Raw genomic sequence first — 23,420 nt, 5'->3', positions numbered from 1 at the left:
TCTTGTATAATGACAATAAAGGCCATTCCATTCTATTCCATTCCGTTCTTCATATTCTGACCTGCATGTTCATTTTAGTATAAATAATATTTCCTGTTTTAGAAGCTCTCAGTGTAAAAGAGGCTTGGGTTACTTTCTTTCACTAGAACAGCCATAAACAAGAAAGTCATTTACAGCGTGTTAATTAACGACAACATGCTACCACAGTTTCTTTTTCTGAAACACTTGATGATAAAAGCCTTTCTGTTGAGAGTCCCACCCCCCATGTAAAAGAAGAAACTCACTTAATGCTGATGGCAAACCTCTCTGCTTCAGCCGTCCTCTCTCTAATGAGGTAGGTCCCGCTGCTGTGGGATTTTAAGAGGTTATCTGCCTGTTGACGCTCCATGTTCCCGGCAAACCTATGAAGAGGAGCAGGGTATAAATGCAGAGACAAGTACAAAGTCATTTCATCTAATGGTAATGTCATGACAGATCTGTCACATTGAAGAGTCATGGGTAGGTAGGAATGGGAGGGTATGATATTCTGACGGTATGATAACCTTGGCTTTCACTGTATTATATTAGCAAAATGCAAAATAGCAAAAATGTTATGTTATTCTTTCATAGTGGTGAATCATAGCAGGTGAATGTGCGATGAACAGATGAACACAGTGTACAAGTTATGTAAAGGTTTTACTTTTGCATCTCACAGCAACGTTCAAGGACTGCCAAACAAAATACAAAATCTCACTGCTTGATGACAAAAATGCCGGTGTCTTTGACCATGCCTGTATGGAATATACAACCAAATCAGCCTATCAGGACAAAAAGTCACTACTTTTTTCACACTTTTTGAACCCTGTAGCTTAAACAATGATGTGGCGAATTTATGACTAAAAGTACAGTTCCCATGTAGTAGTAGTAAAGTGGACACTAATATCGCGTTTTGAAGTGTTATGCAACAATTGTGTTTTTATCTTACAAATCTTAATTAAGTTTGATCAAGTGTAGGATTACTACACCTTCTGCTTTGGACTGCTTATATTCTGGTGAAAAAAAGTATCACGTCTCACTCATCGGAGCTAGATGGAGTGTGACACTGGGAAGGACCGCAAGGTTTATAGTGTGTCCTTCCGTGTAAATATATTTTGTTACAGCATGGACACCTGAGGCTTCTAGACAAGTACAGCCGATATAGGTACAATTTCTTTCTGTTCAAAATTGATGGGTGCTTACATTCCGGTGCGCTCATTAGTCATTTAACCAGCTATTGCCAAAAAACGTGGGATCTTTGGCCAAAACATTGTCTGATGTTGTTGGCCATGACATATCATGTCTTGTCAAAACATCTTCCTGCTGGATGAGTAAACCGACTTGTGAGACAGTGCCCTCTGCTGGATTCAGAGCAGCACCACTCTCCCGACTGCTATTGAAGTTACCTTCAAAAAATAATTTATCTGCAATTTAAAACAGAGACGAGAAATCTGCAAACATGCAGAGATTTACTGTACTACACCAAGTCAGCTGGGATAGGCTCCAGCTCCTCCAATCCTTCAAATGGTACAAAATGATTAATGTAAGTCAAGGGTCCTTACCAAGGATATCCGTAGTAATCTGCATCCCTTGATGACTGCCGGCTGGATAAGGACTGAAAGGGCTGAAAAGACAAATAAGTACACCCACATTAAAGTCGTTCAGAAATGAGTTGGTCGGCCTGACTGACTTACCTTTGGGTCTAGGTAAGGTTTAACACAGGAACTGGGGAAGAAGCCACTCTTTTGTGATTGGATCAGCCTTCCCTGGAAGACAATTATTGTTACCTCCAGAAATCAAACCAAAAAAATCATTTTCAGCTATCATCACTAATGGCAAGTTGAAGTCAAGAAAACCTACAGGCTGTATTGTATTATTGCAAATAAAATAATGTTGACAAACAGAAACATCAACATCCATGTCCTTTACCTCCCACCACGTTGTGTCAGGGTCTCCTTTCAGCAGCTCGATATAGTCTCCTGTTTGAAATGACAGAGGCATCTTCCCTGGAGGTGTTGGTGTGCCGTGGTAGTTTCTGACTGCTACCATCTTAGGACCTGCAAACACAATATGTTTTTCATAATAAAGCTTTCACAAATTATGCTAAAAAAGAGATTACTGGATGTATTCCTTGCACTATATTTCATTTCAACTTGAAAATTACTTAAAGTCAGAAATAAGTGGTGTGTATGATCATAGAGGAATATAAGAATATAGGAATAAGAACACTAAGGTGGTGCTAACAGTTCTTTCCACTAGATGCCAGTAGAGAGCTGTGCAGCACTATAAAGCCTAACCAGTTCATATTGTATCATGATCATACTGGTGGAGGTGTCAAGATTACCTGAAGACATGCCGGGTTCCTATGAATGAGGAGCAAATAGAGCATCATTAAGATAATTGCAGATGATGATTAACATAGGTGATGACTAATACATATAACAACCCTACTCACCAAGTCATGAGGATCTGGAATGAAAGAGAAGAGATGGAGACAGTCAGAAACAGAACTGTAATGTCTTTTAACACAGGAAGTGTACAAAATATAAATGGTTTTTAAAAATTGTGTGAATAAATTATCAGGAATAGAAACGGAGAATCAACTCGATTCCGTTACAGCCAGGTATTTGATGTGCTGGAATGTGATAAAGTATGAGCAGAGACGTACTGATCCTACAGATGGTGATCACTTCCAGACACTCTTTGTGTGCTCCTGTCCCACACCGAGAGCAGAAATAACCCTGATAGAAGATGCCCCTGCAGGACACAAACAAAGAAATACATCAGTGATGAGTATTTCATCCAAATTCATGTCCATCCCCCCCGCCCCTCCATTTGCAGTTGAGTTGAGTTCTGCAACATTTGCATTCCTCACACACTGTCATCCTGAACAGTAAGTGCCATAAATTACAACAGGATCCGGCGGGCGGCAGGAGTAATTAGCATGCAGCAGGAAGTGACAATATTGGTCCAAGCCTTTTCCAATGGTCAGGAATTTAGGTCAGGCGAGCCATGAAATTTGTGGGTCAGTACAGAGCACAGTTTAGCCAAGCCAACTCTGCTCTGCTCTGTCTGGTGCAGACAGAGGCAGACGTGGTGATTCCGTGGGTGTGTCCAGGGACACAGCAGGGGGTTGTTGGGAAGGGTAATGTTTAAAAAATATCCACGGTCAGCCTTCGGAAGGATGTTTTCAAATACATTTTTTCAAGCTTGTTGAGCCAAAAGCTGGTTAAGCTTTAGAGATTGGCTTCAGCCTATGAAAATTGTATGTACACTGTAGCATACTATTATAGTAATGTATACATGTACAATACTATAACATTCAATACCAGTACATTTCAATTTAAAAAGTAATTTTATTTAAACAGGCTGCACGGTAGACGAGTGGTTACCACGCAGGCCTCATAGCTCGAAGACCCGAGTTCAATTTCACCCTCGTTCATGTTCTCCCCGTGCATGCGTGGGTTTTCTCTGGGTACTCCGGTTTCCTCCCACATTCCAAAAACATGCTAGGTTAAAAATCACATAATCTGTGATGTAATGCATATTTTTCCACCCCAAAAATGGGCGAATTATGAATTATATGTCAAATTTAAAATCAAAATCTTGATTACAAGCATCGTTCATTTGTTATTCGTTATTCATTATTCGTCACAATGACTTCTTGTTGAATCGCATCATGTTGGTGTCTACTTTGAGGGGGTTACCCCGTCCCTCCCACTCCAACCCCCCCGTCCCTCCCACTCCAACCCCCCCCCCCCCCCCCGCTTGACTTCGACGTTCTCCTCCGATTTCTGATCAACATTTGATAGCTGTAATTATTAGATTAGATTCAGCTCCAGAAGCCTCCCCATGTCTCAAAATGCCTGCAATAAAAGCCTGTTGTTCTGGCGATCAAAGACATTACTGACACCTAGTGACCAGTGTAAAATACTACATAGAATAATTCATCTTCTGCATGTCTTCTTTTTGTGTCATTTTGTTATTTGTATGGTTGAAAATGCTTAATTTAGGCAATATTTAGAAAATATTCTTAATATTTTTCTTTCAATTCTAAATAATAATAGGCCGTATTCAACCACATTATATTTGTTCTTGTTACCTCAGCAGCATCTTGCAGGCTCGACAGTTTGTGTTCTTATCAAATGTGTGCATTTGGAAGTTATGCTGGTTAGCTGTGGCTCTCTCAGGCTTGATGTTGGACCTGGAAGACGAACAACAACAAAGAAAAAAAGCTGAGGAGGGACACTTTTGCCTTGTGTAAGGCGACCATGATTGACTGAGCTGATTGTGTACAAAATATACAAGGTTGAATGTATTTGGTATTATGGTTTTCAACCATAGGGTGAAACTCACATGGCCATTTCAAATTGTTCCATCCACTTTCTCTTTGTGTCTTCTGTTTTACAAAAGAACTGGAAGCCCTGCTTTCCTTGCAGGTGGATCAAGTAGAAGCCATAAGACCACTAGGGGAAAAACACGAGCAAACAGCAGATGGCAGTCAGATAAGTTGATTCAATAGCAAGATCAGGCAAAAATGCGATATGGCCACTAATGCACAAAAATAAAATGCAGCACATTCATGAGGTCCATTTATTTCACCTCTAAATAAGACTTGACATGCTTTAGCAATGCATCTGTACAAAAGCTTGAAAGCCATTACAAGTAAGGTGCATGCAATCACCACATGACACCCAAAAAAACACCAGCACGACTCCCAGAACTAGGCCATCATAGGAAGATGAGTTAAATGAAAGAGTCACTTGAGCTTACCATTTTTCCACTTGACTGGTAAGCATGCAAAAAGAAAGACACCATAAAAAACACCCAGTTACACATGCAACATGGACAGAGACATGCAAATTTAAAACAAAAAGCCATGTTAGACCAGCTGCATTATGCTCTGCTCTACATTTTAATGAATCCTAAATGACTGTTGTTGCATTTACATGGTTGTTCAAGCATGGACGAGCACAACTAGCACGCCAAAGCATTACTTTTAAGTTCTACGTATGAAATTGCCGTCAGCCTTTGGACAATTGATTACACTAGATGTAACATCAACTGGCATTTTGATAAAACTTACCTTTTTCATGTCTCTGTTGTTCATGGGATCATCTGACATTTTATACGATTGCAGTTCAATAATCTCTTTGAGCTCATAGCTATAACCTTTCCTCTTGCAGACAATGACTACTTTATCAAACAGGAATATATACCTGAAGATACACACACACACATCATAATCATCATCTGTAATGTGCATTTATTGTTTTCTTTTTACAGATTCTATGAGACTCACCGGTCCTGTTTCGTACGATTGACAATGGAGCAAACCTTCAGCTCTCCGTCTATCTTTGGCCTCCCGTACTCCTCCAGCTTCACCTGCTGCTTAGGTCACACAGACAGTCAGGGTCAATTCACTGATTGCTAGAACTAATGAGGACCTCTAAATAATTCAACTGCACCTGCAACTCACAGAGAATCTAAATAGATATATAGAATACATGATGCAATCCCCGGTCGGACACATCCCTTTCCTTCTGGAGTAAAATCATCTTATCCTTAAAAAAAGCCTAATGAGGAGCCACAGATTTAATACAGTAGGAGCTTAAAATTTGTGTTTTTGGTTGCACTGTGAGTGAGGTAGGCATTTGGGTTGATCAGCTCCTGTTGGTTTGTGATGGGTAAGTAAGGGTGTAAATGTCAAGCTGATTCATTGCATTCAAAGAACGCCTCCTCAAGCAGACTTGACTCAAGCATTACCAGTGTATGGCCAATTAGATGCATTTTCTGCCAGCAAAACACCATAATTATGCAAAATATGAGCACAAAATGGACGATTTTTGGGCTTCGAATTTGTTTGCGAATCCTGAATCTATCAAGTGAAAATACTTACAAGATTTTCTATCGAACTTTGGAATTCACTAATTTTCTTCAGTGTTTCGTTGTCACGCTTGACCTCATTGATGTACATGGCCAAGTCCTAAAAGAGAAAGCAGGTTGAAGCATGATGATGTTGCATGCTCTCTAGTAAAATAAAAACATATTAAAAAAACATACCTGCATAGCTTCAAGTGCTTCCTTTAGTTGTTGTCTCTCTGGTCGGTCTGTTGAATGACTGAGAAGTTCCTATGAGGAAAGGCTTGTATTATTTGATTGTTGTTCGGTGACAACCGCTAGGATTGATGTTAAAATCAAGAGGGGGTTGCTGATGTATACGGGATGTGCTCTTTACTCTGATTATGGAAGTGACAATGATGTGGCTCGGAATAAAATGCAGCAAAGACCGGGCGTCAACAGCAACATACTGTACATTAAAAAAAAAAAAAAATCAGAACAGACATTGGGGTCGGCCAAACAAAACTCCAACTCTGAAACTGTAGCAACAAGAACCACAGCACAACTGTGCTCTTCCACAAACAAACGTTCCGCATCTTTATGATCAGCAATTGCTTTGCTTCTCTTCCACCGAGGGGCAAGTAATTAAATGCCGTAGTGATGTATGAAATGCTGTTGCGCTGCAATGAGATTTAGCGCCATAAATCATCGCAAGATGCTGGAAAACAGATAATGTGCAACAGATGATACTCCTATAAATGTAAATTTTACTGATGTCACAAAGTCACATTACACATCTGCAAAGACTGGATACTGTGTTTTCTTTCACGGGTGTATGCTGGAGCCTATCCCAGCTGTCTTTGGGTGAGAGGCAGGGTACACCCTGGACTGGTCGCCAGCCAATCACAGGGCACATATAGACAAACAACCATACACACTCACATTCAGATGCCCTCCATCTCCTGACTGTGTGGCTAACATGCTAACCACTCGTCCTCCATATTTTCTTTATATCCCTTTAGGCCAACCTTTAGATCTGCGAGGTCATATTTGTTTTTTATTCATAAGAGTTCTTCACTTGCTTCATTCTTGCTTCAATTAAAGATATCAAACATAACATCTGATTTACTGAATGAGGATTCAGACAATTGTCCAAATAGTCTAACTAAAATTAGTTTAGTAGTAGTAGTAATTCATCTACAATATGCTGATTAGACAGCACAATTATTCCAGAGGTTGGCCACAATAAAAGGCCCCACAAAAATGTGCAGTTTAAATTGTATTGTTTGGGCTGCTTTGCATTGGCGTTATACAGTGTTTGGGGCTAATGGGGATCACTCCAGACACTGACCTTTTATTGCAGCTAACCTACACAGATGGGTAAACAATAATTGAAATAAAGATAGAGCATTTGTGTATGTAGCAAACGTTTTAGACTTTAGTTCAAAGTGTTTACATGACATGTTTTCTCTGGGTTCTCCGGTTTCCTCCCACATTCCAAAAACATGCTAGCTTAATTGGCGAGTCCAAATTGTCCATAGGTATGAATGTGAGTGTGAATGGTTGTTTGTCTATATGTGCCCTGTGATTGGTTGAAGTCAGTTGGGATACTAGGCTCCAGCATACTGCGACCCTTGTGAGGATAAGCAGCATAGAAAAAGGATGGATGGATATATATTGTTATACATTTATGAAAAAAGCTATAAAATACTTCAACATTCCTGGACCAGAATGTATTTTAGGTGTGTTCACACTATGAATGAAAACAAGATTTCTTGCTGTGATGACATCAGTGTTACATCATGTGAACACGTGTCCTTTGGCAAGACACAGACACGTTGTACATACACAAATAACTTGTGTGTATGATATACCCCATGGTCACAGTATACAGCAGCGTCTTCCTGAAAAGCTGTGAAGAGCAGTGAAATGGGGTGAGCTTAATCTGATTAGTGCACGCTTGATTTGACCTTAGTGCCGTGCTGAGTCTCCTGCAGGGGTTCAATTCAAACTAATAGAGAAGTCACAGCACTGCTTGAACCGAACACAAAGCACTGGCCTCCACTAGAGTCCATTATGCAACACATCATAAACTCTAATGATCATGCATGGTTGAGATGCGAAGTCAATCAATGTATGGCGAAGGTTACATTGCTCATGGTACCAATGGGAGACAAGTACAGGGAATAATGTTCTTTTTTCTGATTATTACAGTATTTGTTTTATCCAATATAAATTCCAAGCTGGCAAGCTCAAGGTGAGCATCACACCCGACAGTCCCACAAATATTTGCCATTTGTAGGAATAAATAACTAAAAGCATGAATCATTCATTGAACAAGAGCAGTTCAACCTCCCAAGGCTGAAAAACTGCTCACACCAAATGGGATTCAGTGTGTGGTCTTGTAGCTGTAATGAGAAGAACTCATTAATTCACCAGCTTTGGTTCACACTGATAAAAACAGGCCTCCCCTAAGAATAACAACATTATTTGGGTCATTCATAACTCAACCTGGTGGTGTGAATGTGGCTGCTTAAAAACCGACAATTCCCAATTTGTAGTTCATCAGCAACTGCATCAGATAATCCTATTGAATCTGGTATGATTATAATAGTATACATATGATTTATGAGGGGCTGCACGGCGGTCGAGTGGTTAGCACACAGGCCTCACAGCTAGACCCGAGTTCAATTCCACCCTCGGCCATCTCTGTGTGGAGTTTGCATGTACTCCCTGTGCATGCGTGGGTTTTCTCCAGGTACTCCGGTTTCCTCCCACATTCCAAAAACATGCTAGGTTAATTAGCAACTCCAAATTGTCCATAGGTATGAATATGAGTGTGAATGGTTGTTTGTCTATATGTGCCCTGTGATTGGCTGGCGACCAGTCCAGGGTGTACCCTGCCTCTCGCCCGAAGACAGCTGGGATAGGCTCCAGCACCCAACGTGACCCTTGTGAGAATAAGCGGTGGAAAATGAATGAATGAATGATTTATGAGACAGTATATGTATTATAGTGTATTTTGTACATATGTTAGATATTTTGTATGTTTATTTGTAGATCTATATACATAATAAAAATCATACATAAGGACTGTTGAGCAGAAAGCTTATTTGGGAACTTAAGTCAGAAAAAAGTAATGTACACAATGATACAAAATACAAAGTTGCTGAAAGAAATATTTGAATAATTTAATTTTAATAATTAAATATTTAAATAATAGAATATTTCGAGGAAATAAAAGATTAAAATGAAAATAAAAGAAAAAAATGGATGACTCTGTTGTTCAGATGGGTTATGCTACAAAACCCTCAATGAATGGGTACAAATTGGTAGTGGCCATTAATTAATGCTTTGATTTCTGTCTATGAGGACACACTTGTCCACCTACCTTTAATAGTAGGTGATACTTGAGTACCCTCTGCATGGGAACCACTAGAAGATCCTGCAGCTTGAACTTGCCTTCCTGCACTTTCATTGTACATTCCTATGAAACAACCACACACGTAACACTTCATTACACATTACATAATTCAGCATTGTGTCTTTCCTACTATATTAAGGGACAAGCATTCTTGGTTAAGAGTTCATTCCGCTTTGTTGCAGTCACAGCCGTGTTTCCTTACTTTGTGGTAAATTCCATTACCAAACAATGAGGTCAGTTTATTTTTCCAGCGAACAAAAGCTCCTGTCGTGCCAGCTATTTGTGACACAAATACCTTGCATGCTAACTGGGAGGTTCCTTTGACAAAACCCAATGGCTTGCATCCAAAAGAAACAGCATTTAAGCCTCCCGCATAGTGGCTTGTGTGTGTTTTCATCCGGCCTCCATAACTCTGCAGTAACAGTGGAGGGTTGTTGTGTTATGTGACGGCATACAAAGCTCCTGTATGTGGTGAGATTTGGAGATATCTCTGTTTTGGGGTCACAATCCTCCTTTCAGGAGGTCTAGGATGTACCCTGTCTCTCAGCCAAAGTCAGCTGGGATATGCTCCAGCATACCCCCGTAGACTACTAGCTTTAAAGTCCAAATAATAATACTTCAATTTCACTTTATTTGGGGTAATACATAGTAATTAAACATAGTACATTAAGTATATACGTACATTGTTGTGTGGCCTCCATTTTGGTTCAGTGTCAATGCTTTACATTGAGAAAAATGTTGCTGTGAGGAAAATCAGAAAGCTGTGAAGTTGATAACATTACCTCAACTTTGATCTTGACATCCTCTCGTGTTGCTATTAATTCATCCAGTGTTTTCTGGGCGTTCTCCATGTGGCTGCAGTACTGGCCGTAGATCAACAACCTGCGGAGACACAACTCATTAAACCCATAAACATATCGTCATGTGTCCTTGTTGTGCCAGAAACAGAGTGTGGGATTATATGTTTTTAAATGCATTTTATTCCCAAAACTACGATGCTGTGTATCTTGTATTTGGACTATATGAAATTCGATTAATGTAAGAATTTGTAAGAATTGTAACAGTTATAATTCAAACCCCTCTCAAATCATCCTTGCATATTCGACTCGAATGTAGTTGGAACACAGCAGGAATATTAAGAATACTGTTAGAATACTTAGAAAGCACTTAAAACGCCATTTGACTGTCATTCGATTCTTGCCTAAAGCCTGGACGGCTCCTCGACGGCATGACGGAAGATCTGATGTAGATAAGGCGATGCTTCAATTGTGAGCAACGTTCCTGAAAATGTACGCAAACCAAGGCAACATTTGGCCTTAAATTTTCTACGGAATTCAATAAAGTTTGTTTCATTTGAAATAGAAACTGCAGAAATTCCGTCAGGTTAACAAACATATTTTTTTAAAAGTAGACCTTTGGTTCTTCCGTTACATCCATTTAACTTTAATCCCACACAAAATAATAAGCACTGCAATTTTTACACAGTGGAAAATGTTAAAACATGAAATGATACATTTTAACCCAGGGTGGAATACATTTGAGAAATGAACTCATAAAATCTGATAAATAATTAGCTATCTATATAAAAAAAGATTGAATACTTGATTTTTAAATGGACAAAATAGATGTCTCACCGTGAGCTTAGAGGCAATTATTACCCGAGTGCGGTTAAGACAATGTACTACACATTCATTTTAAGATTTATAAGAAAATGTGAGAAGTGAACCACAGAACAATTTCCCACAATGGCTGGCAGATTAAAAAAAAATGTGTGAATAAATTGATAATAATTTGGATTGAATTGTGAATACCATGAATAAGTAATGACGAGATTTAAATCCCAGGGCAATATTTGGAGGGGTGACTTCTTGCCAATAAACTGTAATGACTGAAGGCCAATAAAAGATGGTGCTTGATTCTTTTGCTTGGTTAAGATCCTCTTATCAGGGTGTGTGTGTGAGTGTTAATTTTAAACAGTGAGGATATGAAGTCTGTGTTCATTAGTTATCACAAAGGAAACCTGACATAGATCTAGCGGTTCAATCTGGGTGGGGGAGCTCAAAGTCATCCCTGAATGGTGGTTTCCAATGCACGTGACACACATTCTCCCATTCACTGAGTCTAAGTAGGGCGTTGGCACATACAGAGTCCCCGCTAGAGTTGGCACCTCAGCTTCATAGTCTAATCCTGGAACCTTGAAGTTGAATCAAGCCTCTCATAGATCTGTGAGCAGCTCTACGCTTTAGTGGATGGTACTCAGAGTTCCACAGATACTGTGTGATCATAATAGCAATATTCTAGTGCAATCAGAGAGGCTGCTCCTTTCCAGAATGCATGGCCTGTTTAAGCTTGATGCCCAGTGAGCATTTCCACTCCAGGCTGTGTCATGTTTCGGCAGATACTAAACCAAAAATTCCCCTTCAAAAGTAACAGTGTTGTCACATCACTTCATTTGGTGATCATCTTTGACTGCACAGAGATCCACGAGTGATGATCAATGGAGCATCTCTGAAGATTGAGCAAGACCCCCCCTCAATGAGGCTCTAGGCTTTCATGTGCCTGATTGAGATGTGAACAGCACTCTGGGAAACCAGTCCCTTTAGCTCCTCCTCCAGTATGTCAGAGTTAAAAAGTATTGTAGTGGAGGCGGGTGTCTTCATCATTAAAGCTGTATCATCTTTTGAGAAGACTAACTTGCGACCTAGCGGCCATCTCGAGTCCCTGCAGCATAAGAGTTCCAATGTGGTGTAAAAAGAATAAATAAATGAGTGTAAAGGTAACTATAGGGGTGTTATGTCATGTCTACAGGGCTCTAGTAATGTTTAAATAATGTCCATAAAAAGTCATAAGCAGATTTTCTTTGCTCTAATTACAAAAATTGTCATTTTATTAACATTCAGCACGCTCAGCACACTTGCAAGTCAACCAGAAATGCTGGCACAAATGAAGAAATCCAACAAAATCTCAGTGAAATGTAGAACAAAAACATCTATCTTTACAATTTAATTACAGTCTTTCATTGAAGTCAGAATCTTGGTACTTCCAGTCATGGAAGCCAAAGGGCTAATAAGCACATTGCAGCATGCAGCCACTCCTTGGCCGAGCCATCCATAATTAGTCCGTCACATACGCTTGTCTTGACACCAAGTCTGGGCACACACAGTAGGAGGTAACTACTCATCAATTTCTATGTTTGCACAAGTGGAAAAAATGGGGCATATTCTGATGTCACTCAAAGCAATGTTGCTAAAAAGCATACAAGTGAGGCTACAGAAGTTCAATGTTTATAATAACAGTGGATATTACTGATGTAATGAAAATGGTTTCTAAATTATTCCATTTATGGATAACAGAATATAAGGATGGAACATTGCACAGTCAAAGAATACAGTATGTTTTTACAAGAATTCGAGAGGATTTCTTCCACAAAAAATTGGTATATTTTTGTAGTTACTGTAAGCCTGCATAGGACAAGGAATCATATTTGTCACACACTATTCGTAAGGCAGAAAAACCCCGTAATTTTTCTCCGCCACGCAATTACGTTTGCTGACAGAAGCCTGTTTTGTTTTTGCAATAAATAAATACATAGTTGATTAAACACCTCTTTTTCACCCTTACCTTATCTATGCAAAGTCTATGTGTAATATCATGTACATTAAGTATTGCAGGATTTGGAGTTGTGTGTGTGAGCTGAATTTGAGGATTTACTGGCAACAAGTACAAGTGCCTGTAGACTCAATTCACTTGCAACATTGCGTCTTCGGATGAATAAAACTTCAGGAGTGTCCTTCTTCCCAGTGCTGTATTCTGCCCTGGTTTCTTTCATAATGCCACTTGTGTTGGACATGTTATTTTGAGGAAAATGCAATTTTGAATAAGTGCGCCCTTCCACGTCCCTTCCACCATAGTAGGTCGTCTCGGAGTCGAGTTGGACCACTGAGGAAATCTCCCAGCAAACCAGAAGTGACAAGCTGTAGAGACAGCTAATACTCCCTGACACACAGCACTGGGAGACCTCTCACCTCCATTCAACTTATTCGGCACACAGGAAATGGAGAAAATAGCGCTGAAATGCTCTGGTGAGGAGCCTTATTGGGTGGTCATGATTAGGCATTGCAAGGAAATCAGGAAGCCAGATTACTTCGGAAATGAGTCGGGGAAATGTCGCAGATGAGAATAGCAACAAGAGGGTGCTTAGGTGCCCATTTACTTTATAGAGCTGCCTCGGAGAGTGCTTTTCCATTCAGGCCGGCTCTTGCTGTTTAAGAATTGAGCAGTCGTCGTGATAAAGCAGTGACATTTTCAGCATGGCATTCAGCTCAATGACAAATAAGAAAAAAAGGCTTTTCATCTTTGGCGCCAACGTGGGAGAAAAATGATACAAGCACATTGTTGTAAAGGTCACTTGGACTTACAAGCATAGATAATCAAATTAATTATTTCCAGCTAGGTCCTCGGGAACATCAGCGGGATGTCTGATGAGGGAGTTCAAATCCCATGGTCACTGTTGTTTATGGCCACAGAGTGACAAGACTGTGGTGGGCCCATAATGAGGCGGGCTCACGTGTCAATCACATGCATGGAGTCAAAGCTTGTGACGCACAGAATCTGCAAATCTAATGAACTGTTTTCTCAAAATAAACCTGAATCGCTTTTGGAGAATGTCACTAAATGTAAATATTAACAATGTCGCCAGCCAATTTGTTTATGAATAGAAGTTGAAAATCAAATATTCCTATCAAAGGAATGAATTAGTTCTGTTTTCACTTCTTAACACAACATGTGAAAAATTACAACTTTTTGTGGCAATGATAACACAATTATGGCAGAGCTGTACCAAAACACACACTTATGGTTTTTGTGCAATGCAATTGCAACATAGCTCTCTGGTTTTCATGTTGTTTTCACCTCTAAATGCAGTCTACACGGGCAAAACCTATCCTACCTACTCTGATACTCAAGGTATTGACTGGATAAGCAACCTGGCAAACAAAACACACCAGTCAGCCACTTTTGCTCGCATGTACAACCAAAAAGTGTTATCTTGGTCACTCTCATTGGGAGTGACCAGGATGGATAGGATCAGGAAGGAGATGTTAGAGGCCTTGAAAAAAAGAAGTACAACCAAAACGTGCTATCATGCGCATCCCATGCAGATGTATAAATACCTGAAAATAAAGTCTTGAATTTTGCTCTCTGGTATCATATTCATATTTTATGTCAAACCCAAATAGTTTCAGCCTTCAAATAAAAATGAACAAATTGGCCTCAGTGTTCCAATATGTCTGGAGGACACAATATTCCTGCTTGTGCGTTGCATGTCAAAACATGAGCTATAAGAAATCATATTAAATCTGTTAAACCCAAGAATAGTGAAACACCGAGCTAGTTGTCAGCTTTAACATGGCATCAACTAAAGCTTCTTGTCATATCTGGGGTTTAGGAAGGATTGTGTGCAAATAAAGTTCCAACCACTTTTGCACTAGATTAGAGTCATTTGTGCACAGAGACATGACCTGAAAGTGCACATACAGTATATATCACAAGAAGAAGTTGAAGAATAAGTTTGTGCTCAGACTTTGCAGAAAATATGCGATGCATATCAGTATGAAAGTCCAGGTACTAACACACACATACACGCATATACAGTATATATATATATATATCGAGGCAAAGTACTTGCTCTTGCAGTAATGTCTGCACCATTGAAGGAAAGAGCCATATCCACTCCTGCTGCGGAATCATGACCGGGGCCCGAACTGATCATCGCCTACATTACCATTACCTTTGAAGCCGCCACACTCAGCACAGCAGGGAAGCAAATCACTGCACCCCTCAGGAATGCAAATTATCCACAGATAGCTCAGCAGATGTGGAAGATCTATTGTAAAAAAATAAATGTGTCTGGCAGTTCGAACACCAGCTTTCCTTGTTCATTTTATTTTTGTCATGTGGTTAAGACCAATATGACCAATATGAAAGTGAAAGCTGTCTCACTTCCTGTCCAAGGGAATGCAAGCCTATTGCCAGTTTTGCACTATTGTGGTTCTTTTCCTGACCACAGATCTCAAGCTCGATTATAGGATTGCTTGTTGACACCCTCGGCTTGAACATTGTCTGGCATGAGGTACTGATTACCTGAAAATAAACATGTAGGGAAACGGTATGGCTGCCAGCAAGCCAGGTGACTGACAAAAAGGAATCAATGCCTTGCAAGGAATGCTTCATAAAAGACACACAGGGCAATCTCTCATATATATACTCTATATACTGTATGTCTATCTACTATAAGTCTGGATTTTATTTGTTGAATAAGTACAGCATGAGTACAGGTGAAATTAAACATTTACCAACCTTTCTTTGAAGTCGAGGAAGATCTTTCCTAGACCATTTCCTCCAGTGACCATGTTGAGGTCGATGGCTCGCAGGAGGGCGAAGTGTACTTTGATCACATCCTGAGGAAGAACACCACACTTTTGTGATCTTTACATATCCTCTACAAAATATCCTTGAAGAAGAGACTGTGCGCCGAGTACATGCAAGGAATTCATTATTCATTAATTATAATTTTCTAGGTTTGGAATAATATGGAATTGCAATTGCACAATAACAATTGGTTAGGCCCAACAAAGTATATTAAACTGGTATATGATTGTTTTAAATATAGTGAGTGTGAACTAAAGGGTTATTGTGATTCTCAAGATACATTGTTAACACCTAAAATGAACTATAACACATTTAGGTACTGTGTACAATGTACAACACAATAGAAGTCTTATCCAGACCAGTGATGGGTGGTGAGGTTTATGGCTGGTGAGGCACTGATTTCTTTTCTTTCTCACTTTCTGTTGAGCTTGGCAGTCAAATTCATTCATCCATTGAGCTAAGTATAAAAATGTCTTTAATGCATTTGAGTTGTTGCTGATTTTAGCTGACGCAACTGTTTGTGTATTTCAATATAGTGGAAAAAGAATATGCTGGCATTGGCTTTTTCTCTTTCAAGTAGGACGGCAGTGACTAAATTCAGCAATTTTTACTTAAACAAATGTTACAAATGATCCATAAAGTACACTGGTACAGGCCAAGTGACTCACCTCAAGGTTAACAAAGATAGCCTCCATGTCCTGCGGACTCAAGATTTGCCTCAACGGGATCATGTAGTTCTGAAGGGCGAAACGGTAGTTGTGAAAACTGTGATTTTTCAGCATACAATGCATATTTGAAACAGAAACTTTGTTCACTCATCCTGAAGAAAACATGCCCATTCCACAACTTTATGGTTGTCACATTCTATCATCATAATAATAACAAATAGAGCAACACCAAAGCACTGAAGGCTTTATTAACCCCAACTCAATTAAGCTTAACGAGTCCTATGATCATAAGAAGGTTGTTTATTTTCATTTAGTCTTGTGTTGGGGTTATGCAGGATACACATTTTATTTAATGAAATTAGTAGACCACATGATTTGTTTCCCTCCATCACACCGCCAATGAAATCTGTCAACATAAAAAGTGATGTGCTAGCAAGTTGGTGCTTCTCTCCATGATGCCTCCTTATTAAAATGAGTTTTTGGAGGCCTGACTGAGAAGGAATATTGCACGCTAAAGCAGACTTTAAAAAAATAAATCTCATCCATTGGATCTCATTAGATCGTCCTAAGTGTACCTAATGCTATGACTGTTGTTGTCTGTGTTTGTGATGTTGTCAAAGCCCGAGGGATCAGTGTCTCATGCAGTGGGCGATCCAATAATAACCATTATTGATCTTTTCCTGTGACATTTGTTAGCTGCCAATCGCTGACACTTCCATGTTGTGAACAAGCCCACACAAGCTACAGAAAGAAATATGAAGCATCCCACCGCACTCTGGTACCAGGATTTAAAAAATACTATCCGGTCAGTCTATGTTAATGTTAACATGTTAATAACGAGTTCACGCTAATTCTGTTCAATGCTGACGCGTCCTGAAGTTGCAGAAACAGCATGCAATGCAGCTGACTCACAGGCCATATTGGGTTAAAGAAATTGGCAGAGGGGCCATCTACAGTATATAAAGAACAACATATTTGCTCACGGTGCAACAAAGCAACAACAAAACCCATCCACAGCAAGTTAACACATCACATAAATCAACCACCACTACTACTATGTGGGTTATAAATAACAACTAAATTCTCAACATATCTCAAAACGCCCACAAGGCATGTTGGGTAGTCCAGCGGCAACAACAATATGAGCTATGGACAATAAAACATTGGCTATCAAGAGTATGTTAACTCCTCCTTGTTTACTTCTCAGACGACCCCGTGAACATTTTTTTGCATTCAAGCAAAAAATGCGAGAAAATGTTGGGAGAAAGCATACCACAAGCTACCCAGCATACCTTGCAGAAGGAATATATGTGTGTTTTTTTGGCATGGGTATATATTTATTTGTATGCCTACATACTGTACTGGGTAAATTACTTTGTGCGTCATGTGTGTTGCCGTGTTGTGTTTGGATGGCTTTTTTGTACAAACTCGAGATTGCATCTGGCAATTGACCCAGGCCTTAAGAGGGTAAGTACTGGTAACAGTTACGTGCACTAGGTTCCTGTTTTAGTTCTGTTGTCATGGTTACAATTTTCCCATTTAGCTTTGTATAGAAAATAGACGGTTTCATTGCCATTGGTCAGCTTAATGGGACCTACTTAAATTGGTTACACACAAAATAAGACAAAACGCCCACACTCACCTTCTCAATATCTTCTAGAGTTTTGTAATACTTGGCCTCAGTCTCCTGGATCTCGACTAAACAGCAATTCCTCTTGTCATCTTCTGTCATACCCATTTTCTATGACACAAGTACCGTACACAAGTAAATAAATAACCAGTCAGAATAATTTTATAGTTACAGTAAGTACAGCGTGATTGATATACTTGAGTCTAAATTCAACAGGCAATGTGGTAGTTGGTGATGTGGTGATAATTCTTGGGTGTAAATAATGAGCTCATTAATACGAAGTGTCCCATGCAATAACATTTCTGACAAAACTAACTACAAGTCTGCCAAAAATGATAAAGTATGCCCCACCATAAATAATGTTTATTAGCAAACTCCCATACATTGATAATAAAGAAATAATATTCCAAAAATATACATAACACCTCAGTAACATAACAATGTCTTCATGTGTGCACAAAAATGGTGTTTCTGATGTAACATCACACATGAATGCCTGATATGTCAATACTCATACAGTATTACAGTGTAGTACATGCAAACGCACACAAACACACCCATGTTGTCTTTGGTAAGAGCTGCCAAAATGAGGGATAAGTAACTAATCCATATGGAACACATTGGGGAGTATGGCTGACTCATCCTGATAAGACCAAATCTGGGAGTACAAAAGTCAAAACTATTACAGAAAGGCAATAAGGTGATATTTATTTTCCTTAGGTAAAGCTTCTTGGGATTATTGCTGACGCCATGACGCCATGCCGCAGTGTCGTCATCGTCTGTTGTCACAGTTGCCTCCCATGGGCACTGAGTCAAACTTTGGACCAGCTGCTTTGTACAGCTAATTATCAACCTAATTGGCAAGCCATCTCTGTGGGAGACTACCCACTATTTTTTTGAAAGGAGTAAGTGGGGAGAAGTGGAGGGGGTGTTAGATTGATGCCAGGGTAGGGTGAGTCACAAGCACAGCATCACTCACCTGCATGTATCTGATCTGCAGCATAAGAGAGGCAAAGCAGTCAAAAATCAATTGCAAAACACATCATGACTCACCACGATTTAATACATCATTAGTGGTTTCCAAGAAACCACTAATGGTGATGTAATAATGTAATATAATATAATGTAACTAATGTAATATTTTATTATTATTTTTTTTTAATCCATCCATCTATTTGCTCTTTGGTCGCCAGCCAATCACAGGGCACATATAGACAAACAACCATTCACACTCACATTCATACCTATGGACAATTTGGAGTCGCCAATTAACCTAGCATGTTTTTGGAATGTGGGAGGAAACCGCAGTACTCGGAAAAAAAACACGCACGCACGGAAGACCACGCAAACTCCGCACAGAGATGCCCAAGCAGAGATTCGAACCCAGGTCTTCCTGGCAGCCGTGTCGATTAACTTATATCACTTCAATCCCATAATATTTTAATCTTAAAAGTTATTCTTGTAACATTATCACTTTTCCTGCAATCAAATTCTGAAAATTACAACTTTATTAGTTTTATTGGGTTTTCTTTTGACTTAAAAAAAACTTATTGGGTTAATGTATTTATTTTTTATTTTTGGGTTGATCTTGTCAGTCTTACCGCTGCATTTTCATTTATTTTGTAGTTTTCTTGTTAAATCATATTTTTAGAATGTGCCGCGGACCAATAAAAGGCCCCAGGATGCACTTTTGACACCCTTATGTATATGAATACATTCATTCATTTTCAACCGCTTATTCTCACGAGTGTCGCGGGGAGTGCTGGAGCCTATCCCAGCTGTCTTCAGGCTAGAGATGGGGTTATATGAATACATTTTGAATGTATAGATAGATAGACTCCCTTTATGGATACTGAGAATCAACATCAGTGGGTTCAATCATCAATCAGTACAATATTACATGATATCTGATGAATACATGTGCAAATATTGCAAGTGCAAGTCTTCATTTTTCTCAGTGTGACACTCATATCAATTGTCATTGTGCAGAAGTGTAGTCCCATGTCAGACATACGTATATCAGGGGTGGGGTCTAATACAGTATGTGCTGGTCCATGTCAGGATTGCCAGTCCTTAGGTGCATCTGTACTTTGTGCTATTCTAATTTTGTTGCAACATGGGAGATTAGATTTGATTGGATGTCCAGCTCACCATGGGTTGTCGTACTTCCACCTTAATGATGTCCTCATAGATGTCATCACCGTCGTCCTCACATGGCACGCAGTCATAGATGTCATCCTCACCCAGGTCGTGCTCACTGGACAAGAAAAGCAAATTAGCAAAATAACTGTATCAAAAAAAAAAACAAACAACGCTCTCCATCATGTTGTTATTTGAAAAGCTTGTACTATGACTCATCAAGCTGCATGAGGCTTACCTCAACTGGGTCGTGCTAATGCGTGTCTTTTCCTTTAATTTGTTTGCTTGCTACTGCGATATTATTAAGTGAACAACCAGCAGAGCGCAGACAGTTACTGCAGATAAAAACGTCTAATGGAGGAACTTACTGAACCAAAAAAAACAAAATAACACACTTTGAAAAACAAAAAAATGCCTGAAGCAACAGGTTAAACATATAAACAGCTCAATGTTAATAGATAATGAAGGGATGACTATTACAATTTGATCTAAAAAAAAAAAAACAACAACTTTTCACCTGGAAAATTTCTGTTTTATAACAGCATGACCACAAGGAACTTAGCGTTACTTTCAGTGTTGGGATGGGGGCAAACATTCAATATGGTCATATACAGAACACCCTCAGTACCTTTGTACAATGTTTGGCAGATTAATATGTGAACGGTGTGTGCTGTTGCAATTATTTGCTTCAATAGTGTTGCAAATGTGCTGCATAAAGTCATCGATCAAACACAAGTGAAGGCTTACTGCATCTTCTGTGTCAGACATAGTGAATGCAGGCGCTGGAAATAACACTTATAACTTGTCTATCTGCGTTCTTAAAGCAAGGCAGTCTGCATGAATACATTCTTGCATGCTTCCATCATTTCGCTGTGATGTTTTTCCCCACAGGAGTGCAGCGCATGAACATTAATTTGATGCAAGCAATGCAATAACGACTCTGTTAATCCTTGCAGTTGACATCGGGAGTCTATCTTTGCCGCTGGATTGTACGGCTCTGTCAGAAGACCAGCGTATGTCTGGAAATCTGTGTTTTAAAAAAATGTAGGGGTTGATTCTCGTAGTCTACAACTTGTAGAGACTGTTTTTCACTCTTTTATATGTTACTTTTCCATCAGAAAAAAATTAAAAAACTTTGCTTTGGTTCCAATTTTCTACAAGAAAAGCTCTGATAAAACATTCCACTGTTCTCAAATATCTTACTTTTTATTTTTCTACACAAAATAAGATGAAAAATAAATAAACAAGTCAAGAATAAAGAAAATCAATCATTTAGTAATAAATAAATAAATACAATAATAATAATAATAATAATAATAAATATAATAATAATAATAAAACGGCAAATAACAAAAACTTAAGAAACCACATATAGTTGGTGGGTAGACAAATTATTTTTTTCAGATTAAAATGAACAAAGCATTATTAGAGCCCTGTAGACATGACAAAACACGACTATAGTCACATTTATACTCTTTTTATTTACAACATATTGCGCAACTGCAGGGTCTTGAGACACATGCTAACTCGCAAACTAGAGAGCTAGCAACCTAAATGGTAGCCTTCAAGTTATTTCCTTTAAACTTAAATAGCCAAAAACTTACCACTTCCACACGGATAGGGAGGATAACTATTAACAGTTATTTAACCTTTAACATGAACATTAATCAAACGTAATTTTTTTTTCTGGGGACATGATACCATACAGCATCCATATCAAACTTGCGCGGGCCGCACTAACATTAAACTTTCATATCAAGGCGGGGGCCTCAAATTAGTGTCCTGCGGGACATTTGGCCTGTGGGTGGCGTGTTTGAGACCCCTGATTTAGATGGATGGCAGAAATGCCAGATCTATAGTTTTCTACTGCATTTCCCATTTTCTTGACCATTTTCCAGTGCCAACAATATTAAAATTGTGGTTTTAGTGTCAATTTTGCTTTTTTTGTGAGTCAAAATGAAGAGTGTTCATACTCATGAATGAGAGAGACAGGTTCAGCAGCTACTTTTCTCAGTATTTTTTGGTTGTTTCTTCAACTGTTTTTCCTTTATGATGGACTATCTTAGTCATAACTTCATCGAAAATCCTTCTGAATAAGCTTGTTTGACTCCCAGCTACTCGAGTCAGTGACAACTGCAACTGGATGTGAGGTCATGTTCAACCCAGCAATATGAAAACATTATTACCGTAAATGAAACGAAACGGCCACACGTGACAGAAGCAAGTTCCTGAATGAATTTACAGACGTATTCGCTCATTAGTATTCAAAGGCATCTTGTAATGAAATGACATGATAAACATATGCTCCGTGCTTTTGCTGTTGGGAGTTCTTATAATCCAGAGTTCACGGTCTGTGTGAAAAGGCCAGCAAAAACACAGAGAAGATACTGCCTCTCAATCAAATATTCAGCTTTGTCTTCATGTTCATGCAGGGACTGTTTGAAGTTTTAATTGAGGTGGCTTAGTTCACTCAAAGTAATATGCTTCCACTCTCTTCATTAAAAAAGTAGCTGCTTCTGAATACTGAAGAGGCAGCGTGGGAGGACACCGTCCCGATGGTGTCTTCTTTGTGAACTGTGGAAGAGCAGCAAACTCCACAGAGACTGAATCATGACATGGCAGGGGCATTTCAGGAAAAGCAGACAATGAACTTAAATTGTGTCTAATCCCACAGAAAGAATATTATGGTAGAGAGGTCCAGCTCAGTGGTAGGGGTATCAAAGAGGTGCAGCATCTCTTTGAGGAGATGGGGGCATTGTGAGTAGAATCTTGTAAAGAGTGTCTCTATTTTCTCTCAGATTTTGTACAATATTGTAGATAAACTACTACAAAACCGTCCCCATCCTTCCTTTTGTCAATATTTTTGGGTATCTGGAACAGATTAATTGGATTTATGTTAGTCTCCATGGGAAAAATGTAATAGGTTTCGGTTTTCATTTGACCTTTTGGAATGCATGAATAACAAAAACAGTCACTAAGAATGACTTTAAGAATGATTTGGAGCGTAAAGGAATCCATCCTTCTCTTTGACCACAAGTAATTTTTAACAAGTACATTGTTCAACACAGCAGCTACTGAACCAATGTTGGAATACCAGTAAGACATTAATACCGCTGATGAATTCATTGCAAACAACAACATATAAAACCAATATTTTAAAGTGCATGCAGAGGTAGCTAAAGCTGCGATATATATTTCTAATGTGGGTCCTGCCATATACTAATGTTTAATAAATACAAATGCCATCAGTGTATTACAGCATATTATATTGTGT

At 39.1% G+C, this 23,420-nt stretch overlaps 1 protein-coding gene across 11 annotated transcripts in view; it reads right to left on the bottom strand.

Annotated features, from left to right (window-relative positions):
• The window catches only part of vav2 (vav 2 guanine nucleotide exchange factor), a 157,092-nt gene that overhangs the window by 11,415 nt on the left and 122,257 nt on the right, over window positions 1–23,420 (bottom strand). For 3 of the 11 annotated variants that reach the window (XM_058050475.1, XM_058050490.1, XM_058050495.1), the window contains exons 6-26: window positions 20,159–20,264; window positions 18,987–19,001; window positions 18,020–18,118; window positions 16,378–16,446; window positions 15,638–15,738; window positions 10,063–10,162; window positions 9,248–9,343; window positions 6,079–6,147; window positions 5,915–6,001; window positions 5,318–5,406; window positions 5,102–5,234; window positions 4,789–4,803; window positions 4,372–4,481; window positions 4,118–4,219; window positions 2,684–2,772; window positions 2,471–2,484; window positions 2,360–2,378; window positions 1,945–2,072; window positions 1,710–1,781; window positions 1,578–1,639; window positions 285–401 (exon numbers count right to left, since the gene is read on the bottom strand). In XM_058050475.1, coding sequence (XP_057906458.1) covers window positions 285–401; window positions 1,578–1,639; window positions 1,710–1,781; window positions 1,945–2,072; window positions 2,360–2,378; window positions 2,471–2,484; window positions 2,684–2,772; window positions 4,118–4,219; window positions 4,372–4,481; window positions 4,789–4,803; window positions 5,102–5,234; window positions 5,318–5,406; window positions 5,915–6,001; window positions 6,079–6,147; window positions 9,248–9,343; window positions 10,063–10,162; window positions 15,638–15,738; window positions 16,378–16,446; window positions 18,020–18,118; window positions 18,987–19,001; window positions 20,159–20,264 — 1,692 coding nt within the window. The remainder of the gene's footprint in view (window positions 1–284; window positions 402–1,577; window positions 1,640–1,709; window positions 1,782–1,944; window positions 2,073–2,359; window positions 2,379–2,470; window positions 2,485–2,683; window positions 2,773–4,117; window positions 4,220–4,371; window positions 4,482–4,788; window positions 4,804–5,101; window positions 5,235–5,317; window positions 5,407–5,914; window positions 6,002–6,078; window positions 6,148–9,247; window positions 9,344–10,062; window positions 10,163–15,637; window positions 15,739–16,377; window positions 16,447–18,019; window positions 18,119–18,986; window positions 19,002–20,158; window positions 20,265–23,420) is intronic. The other 8 variants (XM_058050494.1, XM_058050497.1, XM_058050503.1 and 5 more) reach the window with 5 other exon arrangements.

This window comes from Doryrhamphus excisus, chromosome 2, assembly GCF_030265055.1.
Source record: "Doryrhamphus excisus isolate RoL2022-K1 chromosome 2, RoL_Dexc_1.0, whole genome shotgun sequence".
NCBI classification, from domain to species: domain Eukaryota; kingdom Metazoa; phylum Chordata; class Actinopteri; order Syngnathiformes; family Syngnathidae; genus Doryrhamphus; species Doryrhamphus excisus.
This window is presented reverse-complemented; position numbering and strand designations above follow the sequence as displayed.